A 15,247-nucleotide genomic window follows, 5' to 3' on the forward strand; every position below is an offset into this window, starting at 1 on the left:
TATTCTTGACTCATTTCTGACTTCTGAGAGAAGTTATATGAGGCGGCACAAATTTGGTTATAAAAGTGTTCATAAAAATCATTTAGTTTGTTATTTGCCTAATAAATGACAATAACAAGTTTTTGTGGTAGAATAAATGTGTCAAGCACTGTACGTGTAAGATCAACTTTATTCCTTTTATCTAAACAGTCTATCACCGTTTTATATTTTAATATTTGACACCATAAGAATGTGCACTGACCGATAAACTTAGTTTAGATCAACTTTATTACATTTCTTCTTAACAGTCTATCAACATTTTTTAAGGAATATTTCACATTATACGAAACCATAAACCGCTGTAACTCATGTTTATAACAAAACGGTTTCAATTTGTTCTACAGAAACTAAACAGTTTTGGTCTTAAATAGAAATGTAAGTGTCACAGAATGAAGTCACTGTATTGTCATTAAAGAGTTACGTTCTATCTAGGTCCAGTGGTGATGCTGTCAGTCTCTCTCTCTCTCTCTCTCTCTCTCTCTGTTCTGGGGGAGATGCTGTGGTTGTGGTCTGGATGGTTTTGTCGCAGTCAGACATTCAATGACAAACGCAGTCCTGAGGGCTGTGCAGACAGATATCAGCTCCAAGTGTTGTAGCATCACATCTGGGGACAGCGGGAATGTTTGTTAGGATAAAAGTGTATGACGGTCAAATGCTTAAAAGGGCAATTTCATGATGAGGGACAGAGGCAATGAGACTCTTTTACATAAAGTGACCCCCAAAGCTTCTGGACGTTGAAGCCAGACTTACCAATGTTGCATAAAAGATGAAACCTAATGTCATTTATTTCAATGAGAGAAAGCAGAAGTGTACTTTCAAGCAAAACAATTCTACAGGAATGTTTTTGTGAACAATGGATGTGACACGTCCGTGTGTTCAGAACGGCGTACGCTGCTGTAACACATGTGATTCATGCTGCTTTGCAAAACCGTATAGATGTAACATCGTCGTGATGGTCACACGTCACACAACTGAACAAGATCACTTGAACATTAAAGACGTACGGAGCACGCAAGCTTATTGGCTGATGGGTTTTACACGTCAAGAGCCAATCACAGCAGATTACAAGCAGAAGACCAGTTTACACCGTACGTGACACAAATGACACAAAGATGTGATATTATTTCGAATGCAGCGATTTAAGTGCAACTGAATTGGGGGTCACCATATGTCACTTAATAAAAGGGATAGTTCACCCTAAAATGTTGTCACCCTCAAAACCTGTGTACGTAGATATCTTGAGAAATGTTTCAGTGGTTTTGTGTCCACATACTGGAGCTCATTGGGGTTCAATGTTGTTTGGTGACCGACATTCTTCCAAATATCTTCTTTTGTGTTCTGCAGAAGAAAGATGACACGAAGGGTGAATAAATGATGACAGAAAGTTCATTTTTGGGTGAACTTTCTCTTTAATTGTGACAACAACATAGCATGTCTTTAAAAAGACAAAGACTAAAAGTCCTTTTCCTCAACGGCTTTGTACGGCGTGATCTATCTTTTACAGGTTCTGAAAAAGGTTTTACCTCGTGTGTTTTCCTGAGCAGTCTACCGTCAACCATTTCAGTCATAACAAAAACATCGAAGGTCCTAATGAATTCAAGCATGACGCTTGTTATAACAGCGCTCGTGTTCAAATTGGTTTTCTAATGTGGCTCATTCACCTCTGATTCGATTTCTGGGTTCTTCCATCTCCAGAGCCTGTTGTGTTATTGTTCTATAGGTTTATCCATTAAACTCGTACAAGAGTTCTCCGTCATCACTTTCACCTTTTATTCCTGCGCTAATGCGCGGAACGTCTTCAGGTTTAGTGCTTGGTCGTGTCTAATAAGTCCATAAATATTCCCAAAGAGGTTTTCTTTCACAGTTTATCGTTCAGTGAAGTTCTTTGGTCTGTAAACATTTCTCCTCCATCATCCGCATCTATAGAAGAGGATCCATGGTCATTGTGATCTGGTCTCTGTGTCTGCTGCTGCCTTTGGCGCTGAGATACAACTCGTCCCGTCGACACAAGAAATGACGCTTGAGGATCTTCCTAAAGGTCACTCGGAACTCCCGGATGCGGTAGGCGTAAATAATGGGGTTGACGGCGGAGTTGGTGTGCGAGAGGAGGATGGCGGTGTTCATGACGAAGCTGGGTTTCTGCAGCTGTTTGTAGAAGAGCGTGAGGCAGTTGAGGATGTGAACGGGCAGCCAGCAGAGCGCGAACAAGCCCACGATGATGGAGAGGGATTTGGCGGCGCGGATCTCGCGCTGCAGCAGGCTGCGGTGATGACTGTCGCCGTTGCTGGCGCTGCACTTCAGCTCGATCTGACGCATCTGCCTGCGTGCCACCGTGAAGATCTTGACGTAGATGCCAAGCATGATGAGCAGCGGCGGCAGCACGCAGCCGAAGAAGTTGAAGTAAACCATGTAGCTCATGTCCACCACGTTTTCAAACAGACACTCCAGGCAGCAGCTCTGCAGGAAGCCCACTTCGGTTGCGGCGGCGTCGCTGACGTTGCCGGCCGGTGTCGAGCCGCTCGCGTTCCCGGGGCAGGACTTGCCTCTCCGGTTCCAACCCACGAACGGGATGAGTCCAATGATAAAGGATAAGATCCATAAAATGGTGATGATTTCGCGCGCTCGCTTTCCTGTGACGAGCTCCTTATACCTGAACACAAGAAGACGAAGAAATCAACACAACGAATGTCATTGCTTTTGTCATTTGACGTCTGATGGACGGTTAACCCCCCAAAAAAATTCCCCGCATTTACTATCTCGTGTCGTTTTTAACCTGTATGGCGTTCATTCTTCCGCACAAAAGACAAAACACGAAAGAAGACATTTTGAAGAAAGTCGGAAATCAAACAGCACTGAACCCCATTGACATCTCTCAAAATATCTTCTTTTGTGTTTGACTGAAGGAAATTTTAGAACCACACCCCATTAAGATCTAAAACATTATACACTTTAAACAAGCTCACGTGAAACAATATTTGTGAGATCATATTTAGTCATTTTAGTGAGATAGAAGCAGAAAGACAGGGACGGGGGCTGTCGGGTAGGTTTTAGGAAGTGTAAACACACTCCGGTGACTGATGGCCGAAACTTTTAATGAATCACACCCCACAGACGGCTCAGATCCTGCCGTCTCTGATGGAGCGAGGTGAGCGGTACATGAGGTGCATTATTTATCCCCGAGCTTCCTCTGAGACCCGAGCCGCCGTCACCGCTGTTGTGCCGGAGACAGATGCAGCCACAGAGAAAGTGTGGAGCGATAACGCCAACGTCTCTCTCCACAGATAACTGTGTGCTGGTATTTTCTTTTATATATTATTTATGTTTAAAAAAAACATGTTCATGTTGTACACGCATCGTTTGTTTTTTAATTCAGAAAACTATTGAATTGCTGTGATTCTAGGTGTAAGGACAACCATATCTGGCGTCTAGATTATCACAGAGACTTGCGGGGATGGTGGCAGTACAAAAACAACTACCGGTACTGTAAAAACTAAACAACAACACAAAGAACATCACAGTAACTGCATAGCAATCTAGTTTATTTTCTCGAAAGTCAAACTTGAAATTGTGTCGTTCACATAAGCTTCAGGGCTTAAAGTCCCCCCCAAAACAAATTCTGTCATCATTTATTCACCCTCAGGTGGTTCAAAACCTGTATTAGTGCAACACAAAAGAAGATATTTTGAGAAATGTCTGTGTGGTTTAGTGTTTCTTTACGATATCTTCTGTCTTCTGTAGAAGAGCAGATGTGATACAGGTTTGCAATGACAAGAGGGTGAATAAATCAGGAGAAAATTCCCATGTCTCAATTTTTTTTACACATAACCTGTTATGTTTCTCAAATTCTCCGTCCTTTTTTCCTCATTTCCATTTTATGTAGCACTTAAAGTGTAAAGTTTGGTTTTCGTTGTGTTGTTATGATTCTTTCTTTTAAAATGTGTCTGTGATATTTTTTTTATTCTTACAGAAAACCAGACGAATTTCACACGTGCAAAAACACGTGATCACACGTGGAACATATGGTTCAACAACATTTCACATTGTGTTTTACATATTTCATAACAGTGACACCAGTGTTGGGCAGAATTACTAGTTAATAATGACATATTCAATAGTGTAATTAGATTACTGTTCAAATGACTCTAATAAAGATATATTAATAGGTGCATTTTAAAGTTAGACTTTGATGTCAATTCCACTATTGCAAACATTACACACTTTAATACAACCATAATGTTTGGTAGGTGATAGTGGTAAGAACAAAGAGTTAACAACGCAAGGTTGTGGGTTCGATCCCAGGGGATTGCACATATTTAGAAACAAAAATGTATAGGATAATATAATGTAAATCGCTTTGGATAAAAGTAAACGTACATTTACATGTAAATGTAAATTACAGGGAAAATTTGAGTAATCCCTTACTTTACTTTTTTAAGGGAAAAGTAATTCATTTACAGTAAATAATTACTAACTAGTTACATCCAACACTGACTGACACATTGTTGCCCCTTTTTGTTGTTGTGCTTGATTCCATTGTTCATCTCATTTGTACGTCACTTTGGATAAAATCCTCTCCTAAACGATTCTCCATTCTCCAAAATCACGTGTTTCCTCTTTTCACTGTTGGACTGAGAGCATGCACTTTATCTCCAAACTGACACATTTTTCACGATTTAAACACGGTTGTCAACGTTGAGAAGCTGTTTTCAACACATTTCATTGGTTAAATCTGTGCAAAAACCCACAGACGAACATGAACGGTGATCGATAGTAATGATTTATGAGAAAAACGTGACAAATTTTGATTTTTAGGTTTCAGTCCGACAGCAACAATGTGTGTTTTCCACATGTGAAATTTATCTGAAAACCGTCAAATTCATGTGGTGCATGGGGTGATGTTGTGAATTAAAAAAAGACAAAAGCACGCACATCGACTTCAAGTGCGTGCTCGACCAGAAAAACAAACAGAGAATTGTATATACAGTCTGCACACCAAAACTCAACAAAAAGTATAAATTGAAAGACTTTAGCGTGGCGCTTTTCTTCGTCAGACCATGTTGTGAATTGTCATTCTATAACCACATTTTAAACCGAAACATTGTATTTGTTACACGAAAAGTGCTGTTTCTGACACACAAGGTCAGATGATGTCATTGCGTGTATCTGAGAGCGCACATGCAGTCTCTGTTAGTTAAAGGCATCATTCAGCCGCAGTCTGTTATTCTTTCTCCAGCGCCGGAGCTCCTCTGCTCTCAGGACACATGAATGGAGAAAGAGTGGATTAGCTGCGGCATGACAACAACCCACTGGCATCCCCGTCTCAGTGTCTGTGACCCTCCCTCATGCTGTTTTAACCCTCCACACAAAAATCTCTTCACCAAGCTTTCCGCTTCACACCGCACATCTCTGCCAACACGCTCCAGCTTCAGTAAAAAAAAAAACCTTGAGATCCGGACCGCTTTGAATGCGTGTGAACAGGTGCTTTTATAGAATAGTACAACCTAAAAGACTCAAAATCCGACAGCTCATTCTAACTGTATTAAACGAAATCGGTCGCTGTTCTAAATTCATGAATGCAAAGAGGCGGAATTCACTGGAATGGATTTTCTCAGCTATTTAGAAAGATCGATTAGGTGACCCTGTGATCCGTCACCCGTCCGTCAATTCACAGCGTTGTCACTTATTCCTGAGATATCAAACGGCCTTTTACATTTTCAGGAGGGTAATTTAATCCTCAATAGCAGTCTGATTTATTTAAACCTCATCATATCCATGGAATTATATAGATCAAGATTGTAAATATAAATATTGTGGCACGTCGATAACGTGAAATTTCATTTTTTAATAATGGAGCACCTCAAAGATGAAGGATTTTTGTATGCAATCCCTAGAAGTGAGTTAGCATTTTAAGACTTCCTGTTCCAGCACTTCAAAGTCTCAGGGTTTTTTATCAATGGGTTTCAGGCACATCGCCTGAAATAAGGGCTGTGTCTAACAAAACCTATAAATATTTTCACGTTTCAATCTATGAACTAAAACACATCAGTTGTACATTTTAAACCGTTATTGTGTCTTTAAAATGCCGGTTGCTAGCGAGTTGCTAAAAGCGACTACTTCTTTTGGCGGGGACATTACGTCATTGCGCATATAAAGCTCACAAATAATGCAACAAGGGCACAAATGTCTAAATACATTGTTGGGGATTCATTCATGGAGTAATGACCGGGGAACACGTTTTTAATAAAGTTTGAGAAAGTTGTCGGAGGATTGGTGGTGGTGACGTTGATATCAAGCGAACACTCACACTTTGAGTTTAGTCTGTTTATAGGCTAGTGTTAGCTTTTTACTTCTGCTGATTGTATTTAGGCTTGATAGACAAACCATGTAAACATTTTGAACATCTTATTTTTTGAGATCTTTCAAAAGTCTTAAGCGAAAATCCATAGGTCGAGGGAACCTGGAGGTGTTAGCCTACACAAACACATCATGTCTGAGGTACTGGATATCTATAATCATAGAGTTCCTTCCATCCTCCAGCTTTATTGACATTTCAAACTTTAAAACTTACAGTAAGTTAAGCAGCTTCATAAAATTTTTAAGTTAAATTTTGTGCATTAATACAAAATTATATTGAACTGATTCAAAATATTTTTTCAACTCTATTCTTTAAATCAGTTCAATATAATTAAGTTCAACTGACTCATAAAGCTAATTTTATTTAACTTAAAAATTCAAGCCAGCTGAAATTGTTGCTTTTTTTACAGCGTACGGTGACTCCATCAGAAATGTCTCTTTGAGCAACACTGGCCCAACCAATGATGTGTTTGGGTCGGGACTGTCTGTTCTCCAACCAATGGCAGTTTGGTTAAAAACGTCCTTCCTTCCACTTTTCTTCAGTAGATTACCCATTTGAGGAAGGTGATGCTCCTCTTTAACTACATTTGGGCTTTTTTATCAGTATGCGTGTTCCCTTGTGATCAAACCCATGACCTAAGCGTTGCTACCACAATGCTCTGCAAACTGATCTACAGGACAATGAATCTGGATATTCCACCAGCGGAAAGACATTGGGATGCAAGACCACGCTCAATGTTAAATAATAGCTGTCTACTGTTTTGGGACCAAAGCTTTATTTAGTCCCCACAGTCTGAGGCCAAGCAACTCAACAGAGAGAGAGAGAGAGAAGTGGTGGTGGTCCAAACTGGTGAATAAAACCAAAGTGGAAAATATTGGCTGCACACAGTGGAAATCGAGTTCCTCTTGGATGATCTACTAACAGCGATCAAAGCAAGTACCAGTGTTTCCAGTAACCACAGTCCAAGATGAAGCCAGAATCAAGTTCTACACATCTCCCCCATAAAACTGTGAGAGTAGCATGACCACCCAGAATGAGAAATAACTCAAAGTGCTTTAAACACTTCATTAGAAGCGTTTCCTTGTACCAAACTATATCCTGTTGACTACGCATTCCCATAATGATTCGGTTTTTCATACGTGTCCTTTGCATGCTGGGAAAATATTTTGCCTGAGATTACACTCGTGCACGAGATAAGACATGCACTCTTTGTTTGCATGCTACTTAAAATGCAGCTGCTTCTGTTTGTCTTCTTTATATTCATTTCAATTATGTCAAAAGCCAGAATTTCAAGTCCACGTGTGTTCTATGGGCATCAAACCCACAACCTTTACGCTGCTCACACAAACTGTTTGAGCTCCAGGAATTCTGGAAAATCTACAGTACATCTCAAGACATCAAGTATTTTCTTCTTAGCGACTTCAACACTCACATTTTCAGCTTACTCTTTTTATCGATTTATCAAAGTTTTGCTACAGTAACCATAGTTTGACCATAGCATTTGTAATAAACCCAAGTGTTATACTATGGCAACATCCCAAAAAATGGGATGGAAAACCATAGTAAAGCATCTAATTCATCATGGCGTACGTGAGGTCACTATTCTGTCCACGAGCATCATCAGGATATTTTTCAGGTCGGGGGGGTTGACATGATGAAAAATAATACAGAATAGAATCAATATAACACATCTATTTAACATCTAATGTATTTACAAAGAAAATGTTTTGACAGAATTCACAGTTTAAAATCTAGATATCACTGTGTTTTTGAACCTTACTAGATTAAATAAATATAAAAATTTTACTATCGGTTATCAATTTGCTATTCTTACCACAACAGTAAAGTATAACTTCTTTAAATATAGTATATTACTAAACTTTACCAAAGCAAACACCATAATACACCCTAGTGTTTAAATGGGCATCACTGCTATTAAACTTTTCCTTAGATAAAACTGTGGTATAAAATAAAGAGATGTGAAACCATTGATCTTTAAAATGCAGAAGACATCTCAGATCCTCCAAGACAGAGCAGAACCGTATATAGATGTTATTCAATGTAAGGATAACACACTCACCTCAGGGGGATTTTCACGGCCAGGTATCTGTCCACGGCCACCGCCAGGAGACTAAATATTGAACTTTGTGTCAGAACCAGAACGAAACACGCCAGAAAGAGACATCCGTAAAAGTCCGAGCGCAGCCCGATGCTTATGGTGATGGCGAACGGGATGGCGAGGCAGCCCACCAGGATATCGGCCACGGCCAGAGACACCAGAAAATAATTGGTGGCGTTTTTCAGATTGGAATTGATGGCCACAGCCCAGCACACGAGCACGTTGCCCACGATAGACACGAGCGCGATCGCCAGCTCAGTAGCGATGTACAGAGAATCCATATCTGCGCGCATCAATGACAAACATCGTCAAACATCTCCGGTGCCGACGGCGTCAGTCTCCTGCAATAATCCCAAAGTTTGTGGTTTGCCGAAACGGACATCTGTTGAATGGAAAACAACGTTAATGTCTTTCATTTGGACGACATATTGCGCCGAAGACGCTCAGGCGCACGCAGAGGTGCTTTTTCTACCCAGAAGTTGACGCAAAAGTTATTAGTCAACGTCTGTGTGGTTTGGATGAGACGACTTACCCTCATATTAAAGAGTGTTTTTAACGTCAGTGGGTTCTTCTCGTCGTTCTCCTGGATAGGAATCGTGTCTCGTGCATGTTGGAGAAGCGGCGGTCATCTGACTCACTGAGAGCGCAACACATGGATTTTCAAGCAGCTCGCGGAAAACAAAAAAATCTCGCGCTGTACATGACAGTTCGTGACCGCGCCCACTCGCTCGAATGCGCTCGTGCACGATGTGTCAAACTGAAAGGTGATGCAAATGATGATGTTGGTTTGTTTGTTAATACAGCGGTGCACTTAAAGACAGACCCTCACAAAGTTTGGTCATTTTGATTCAGTGCGCTTGATACAAAAAGTGTTTAGTGAAACTAGATTTGCATTCAGGCTGCTATAAATATATCGGTGGGGTTGTTGGCATGAGCTACTTCTGTAAAGTTAAGATGCTGTTTCACATTGAATTCATATTTTAGAATATCACAAATGCACTAAACATAAATATGAAAAAGGCGTATGCTAATATTATTGAGCATAAAAAATAATGTAGTATGCAAAAATTACAATGACGTCATGTGAAATATTCTCTGCTTTGTAAAATCTATTTGTGTCTTTAATGTGTCACGCATTGATTGTATTTGCCGAGTCTACACAAAGCATCTGATAGTGTGTAGTATTTCAGAGAAGATCTTGGAATGTGTAACGAGTGAGTGAAGTGATAATATTGGGTAACTCCTAAAGATTTACACTATGGACACTTTGTATCTCTGAGGACTGAATCAATACACATCTGTTTTACTGCTTCGGCAGAGCTTTTAACAGACCTATAAAACCTGGTGCAGACTCCTTTATTGTCAAAACACTATTTCACTTGTATTTTCTATATATAAGCAAGTTCTACTTGAAAACAAACAATCAAGCAAAATACTTTATTATTATTGTCTGTTTACCATCAGGTGTCATAAAGCAAAACATACACTCATCCACAAATATTCAACAGTATAAAGTTAATAAATAGCATTTCTATAAGATGCAGTACAAAACATTCTGAGTGTTGTCATCTGATACAGCTGAAAACAGAAATGCATTTGACATATTTTAATCTTATCCAAAAATATTATTTTTGTATGTCCATCCCATTTTCTGGTCAAACTTGGCACAGAATGTATCGCTGACACGCTCCTTATTTTTCCATATTCATTCCCAATCGTTGTTAGTTTAAACACATCCAATGTTTTTTTTAACAGGCACAATGAACATTAAAAAATCAATATTGGTGGTTTGAAATGTCTCACAGGATCAGATATTGACTTTCTGACTTGCTTTCAACAAATTAGCGATATGATCATAGTGTTTGGATGCTTCGATAAATCGGAACCTTTTTTTATGAAAAGTTTTTTTTTTCTGTTTCAAAACTACAGAAACGTTTCCATCAAAGCATATTAAATTCATTTTCATGCTGTAGTCCTTAAAATAATTTGCGGTAAAACAAAAACATTAAAAATACTTTCTAGGTATAATAATATACTTGTAAATTTAAGTAATAATATTGTCTTCATAAAGATTAACGGATGCAAAATGTTGCAACCACAACTAAATTATGTGTTAATGCAAGACAGCAGTCAGTTCAAACAATGAGTTAAATCCAAATGTGAAACGGACTGTCGGATGTTTTATATGTTTGTGTTTCCAACAATTAAACAACTAGACTAAACTGAACCGATGCAGAAAAGTGCTTTGGTGCCGCGTCCATCTTCCCATCCTTCTGTTCAGAATTACGTCTCAAAGTACTTGTAGATCTGAGACACATACTGCATCACTCTCTGCCAGTCTGGTCGGTCCGTGTGCATCAATTCATCAATGTCCTACACGGAGAGAGAAAAAGCATATGGCTAAAGGCATTTACCTGGGAGAGACTTTTGATAGACAGTTAATACACAATTGTTGATCCTCATGTGATTATAAACAGAAGGCAAACGGGACGAATGTCTTTCACAGACTGCCAGAGGTTGTGACATCCTCAAGCCATGCAGATCTCTTCTCTGCTAAGGAAGAGTGATTGTCCTGGAAATTGGATTTTCCAGTCATCCGCTAATGTTGTGGTGATGAGATATGGGGATTATGGCTTTAAGAGAGCAGGTCAGCAGGGCAGAGGGTTTTACTTTTCGCATCACAGCCAGCAAGAGGTCATAATGATCACATGTGCAGGAGCCAATTACATCACATCCACAGGGCACATATTATATGCAGGAGCACAGATCTCTGCCCAATCCACAGTCAATATAGAAGACATCCATACATTATGAGTCTGAATGAAGTGTATGAGGGCTGTGATACAGCCGCGGAAAAAAATCATAAATTCAAATTATCATTTTTTGTTTCATTCTGTGAACTACTCACAATATTTCTGCCAAATTACTCTCAGTTTCTCTTCGGATTAATTTGCAGAAAATGAAAACTGGAAAAACGTGTGAAAGATGCTCTGTATTTTTTCAGACCTCAAATACTGCGAAGAAAACATGCTCAGATTCACTTATCAGTATATTTCTTTATGAAAAAGATTTATGTGATAACCTGGATTTTCATGCCGTCGGTCTTCCACATTGCTGTTGGATAACTTTATGTCACTCCTGAGGTTTGATTTTTTTGAAATTCAACAGACACTGGACTGAAACAACCACAATACAAAGCGAATGAAATAAAAATGTGGACTGATCTCGCACTTTTGGCCACACCTGTATTAAGCTTTATGTACCGAAATCTCTTATAAATAATATGTTTGAATTCCTATATAATGTCTCTCATATTGAACTATCCAGAATGTTTGTGATATCGTGTGCAAGAACTATTTTCTGTATTTCATTCATTTAAATCACTTACATTTGTGTTATATCGGCCTCATATCGGCTACCTTGTTTGTTTTACATACTAGTATTGGCTATTATAAATGCATACAGGTGGATCTGTTCTTAAAAAGTGTTTAATTGTGCTCCTTCACATCCAGCAAAAGCTTACACTGTAAGATGCACAGTGTGCTCTATATTCTAAAGACGTGTAATACGTTCTGTGATAAACCGTCTAAAATCTAAGTAGCTGTTCGCTGAGTTTCTTCCCCTTCGAGTTTCAAGCATTCTCGTACTGTAAAAGAAATTCTTCAATAATTGAAATGTGCGGCATCCCGCTCAAGACACTGTGCTAAGGTTATTACTAACTGCCTCAATATTCTCCTCAGCCGTACCTCCGTGTGTCCATATGGTCTAGTGGAATATTCTGTAGTAGGCTGTATAGGAACCCACAGAATCATGAAAGATTTACAGGTCACTTTAAAAAGACCCCAGCGGGCGGTGAGGCGTTTCGACACAGTCCCCTGCATTTCCTCACCATTCTCTTTCTCAGCACACTTGTTTTCAATGAGCAGTTATATCAACAGCTTATATGGGATAGAAAGAAGAAGCGCCAATCCAATATGTTCGGCTCTGACCTTTGCTCTCGTTCCCGTTTGCTCAAGCACAAAATTTTGTGTGGAAAAACTTCTATAACCAATGCTTTCAACGGCCGTGAAGCGTTTGATCTCATTTCAATATCATCACGCACACGGATGTCCAAACACAGATCCAGGATCCTAATCGTCTTACATGTGTTTGTTCTGTGTCTGTGAGCCACGACGGCTGCAAGAGACGAACTTAACCATCGTGTCCATATTGTGAAGAAGTTAAAATAGCTCCAGGTCACTAATCAAACGGTCTTTTGACATGACATGCATTTCACAAAGCAACACATCAAAGACAGAATAATATATCGAGGTCTGGGTATTGTGTTGTGTCTATACAATTCATCTAAACGCAAACAGATTATTTTTATCCATCTCTAATAGAAACTCATGCCTGATGGAAATTATAACGCGATCTATCTCAATAGTGCCCTTGTGAAGAGAACAGATGCATTTATCGACATTTCTCACCACCTCCTTTTCATAATCACCGTCCATTAGCTTTTCTGCTGTATAAGCGGCTCTTCTTAGGTCATTGATGTTTAAGAACCTTTCGATGGTTCTCAAGGGCGCATTAACAAGAGCAATGAGATGAGTCATTACGTCCATTCATCGTCATTTCTGCTCCTGATAGTCCATGTTCAACACGGCACGTGTAGAATTGAGCACACACACGCGTAAATGAATGTTGTTTAACTTGTTTTGAGTTGATAAGAGGTGATCAGTCAAAACATCTGTGACTCAATAGTGACTAACAGCAGAGTCAGCACTCCCGCAGAGAGATGAAGTTATAATCTCAAAGCTCGATCCTTTTGCTTGCTGGAAAGTGAAGCAGGTCAGAGTGACATTGAGATTGGTGAGCAGGATTCTTGCGATTTGTTTTGTGTCCGGTGCTTGTTTGTGTTGGGAAACATCAGGATGGAAGTGTGAAGGGTCAGATGGGGCTCAGACATGAGCAATGGCAGACGGAAAATAAACTCACTCACTGAGGAATCCCACAAAAGCTGCTGAGAAATGTCAAACATCACCCCACAACCAAAATGACTAAGACACTCTAAGCCACAATTGTATAATAAAAAATTACATTAATATTTAAAAGTCCAGTGAACGTCATTTAGCGGCCTCTAGTGGTGAGGTTGGAAATAGCAACTAACGGCTCACTCCATCGCTCACAGAAAGGACTAAGATGTCGTCACATTTTAGCTTCTTTACTGAAGGAGATACGTATTTACGAAACGCTCTGTAGAGCAGTTTGTCCTTTTAGGGCTACTGTAGAAACAACATGGCAAATTCAATGTAAGGGGACCCGCGGTGTATGTTGATAGAAATAGCTCATTCTAAGGTAATAAAAACACAACGAGGTCTTTATAAATCTCTGAACACACTTAATTAATGTTAATTAAACAGGGCTGTACGTTCAATTTTTCACACATTTTACCAGTGCTACAGGAGTTAAAAGTTTTGTAGCACAGGCCAAACAGAAGCACAAGTATACGTCTGTTATCATCTTTAAATAAACAAAAGTGCAGGTCTTTACATAAAAAGACAGGTAACTGAAAAAGGACATTGACATTATACAAATGGAAAAATTAGGGCCATATCAGTTTTAGTTTTTTAGTCATTTCCTTTAATAATCTCTCTTAATACATTTATCCATAAAAATACTGAGGTATACTTAATTTTTTACTACATTAAACTGCAGTGAAATTATTGTGTACTATAGTTTATTTAAACCTTACTATAGTAAATATTAAAGTATGCTATGTTGTTTCCTACAGTTTATGAATTTACTGCAAGAAAATATTTTTTAATCTGGTTGAAATTAACCAGATTTGGGATTTGGACAGGTTGTCCAGTCTTGTCTCTTTGTTCCAAGGTTACCGCAGGATGCAGTTCATGCCCAGACCTGATGGCAGAGCTAAGAATGGGAAGCGGTGACCTGAAAAGAGCTAAGAGGATAGAGCTGGATAAAGGACGCGACAACTTTGTTTTTCCTACAACATTTAAAATGCTATTAGATTGTTAATGATAATCTTAAATCCTTAATTTTTATATTTTATTAAGCTTTGTTGTGCAAGCACTGTTGAGCTTGTGCAGAGGCAGCAGCTTTTGCCAGAGGGGAACTGGAATCCCCTGGTTGGGCCTGGGTTCCCCTGAGGGTTTTTTTCTCGATGGGAGTTTTGGGTTCCTCACCACCGTTTGCATATTGTTTTGCACTATCGATGAAGTTCATGTCCTTGTATAGTGAGATACGGACAAATTCACAAGTGTCACGCTTGTAATATGTTAAAGTTTGCAGCTCATTCACTCATAGACACGCAGAACAAGCAGAGGACATATTTAAATAGTAGAATTCTGCTTTCGTGATTCCTTCCATGTTTTCCCACATCGCACAGATCATAGGGCTCTAGATCACTGGACACGATGCCGACGGAAATTAAGTTGTAATTGCAAAAATTAAATAAAAAATGAAAATAAATAGTGGTCACTCACGAACAAGCACAACGCGCACGCATGCTAGACTATTACATTTATTTGTAGCACAGACCAATTTTTACTTAGCATCTGCAACATATATGTCGCACTGTACAGTCCTGTTATATTGCCTTTCAATATTACACATTGGACCTTTAATATGAAGATAAAATCTAAAAAGATTAATATTCAAATATTGTTATTATAATATTATAAATATTATAATATTGTATATATAAAGTTATTTTTCAAATAAACAAA

The 15,247-nt window shown here is 39.1% G+C and overlaps 2 protein-coding genes across 19 annotated transcripts in view; both read right to left on the reverse strand.

Moving 5' to 3' along the window:
* Positions 1 to 249: 249 nt before the first annotated feature.
* adora2b (adenosine A2b receptor) lies at positions 250 to 9,237 on the reverse strand. Of its 12 annotated transcripts, none has more exons than XR_008906501.1 (5): positions 9,046 to 9,237; positions 8,475 to 8,895; positions 1,701 to 2,689; positions 1,313 to 1,377; positions 250 to 643 (listed from the first exon to the last, which is right to left on the reverse strand). XR_008906501.1 is itself a non-coding variant. In XM_056746131.1 (3 exons), exons 2-3 carry the CDS (start codon positions 8,804 to 8,806, stop codon positions 1,960 to 1,962), a joined length of 1,062 nt encoding a protein of 353 aa, XP_056602109.1. In that variant the 5' UTR covers positions 8,807 to 8,895; positions 9,046 to 9,237; the 3' UTR covers positions 250 to 1,959. The 12 variants fall into 12 exon arrangements, 1 of the variants encoding a protein (XP_056602109.1); XR_008906498.1 differs by having other exon boundaries at positions 1,261 to 1,377; XR_008906499.1 differs by having other exon boundaries at positions 1,563 to 2,689.
* A 734-nt stretch (positions 9,238 to 9,971) lies between these two features.
* specc1 (sperm antigen with calponin homology and coiled-coil domains 1) overlaps positions 9,972 to 15,247 on the reverse strand; it is a 73,000-nt gene continuing 67,724 nt past the window's right edge. For all 7 annotated transcript variants that reach the window (XM_056746125.1, XM_056746123.1, XM_056746128.1 and 4 more), the window contains one exon: positions 9,972 to 10,886. In XM_056746125.1, coding sequence (XP_056602103.1) covers positions 10,797 to 10,886 — 90 coding nt within the window. In that variant the 3' untranslated portion in view covers positions 9,972 to 10,796. The remainder of the gene's footprint in view (positions 10,887 to 15,247) is intronic.

The sequence above is a fragment of the Triplophysa dalaica genome, chromosome 4, assembly GCF_015846415.1.
Source record: "Triplophysa dalaica isolate WHDGS20190420 chromosome 4, ASM1584641v1, whole genome shotgun sequence".
Classification (NCBI taxonomy): domain Eukaryota; kingdom Metazoa; phylum Chordata; class Actinopteri; order Cypriniformes; family Nemacheilidae; genus Triplophysa; species Triplophysa dalaica.

Coding starts and splice junctions, on each gene's coding strand:
- adora2b (XM_056746131.1), bottom strand. CDS start 8,806: ATGCGCGCAGATATGGATTCTCTGTACATCGCTACTGAGCTGGCGATC. Junction 2,690..8,474: donor GCCGTGAAAATCCCCCTGAG/GTGAGTGTGTTA, acceptor TCTTGTGTTCAG/GTATAAGGAGCTCGTCACAG.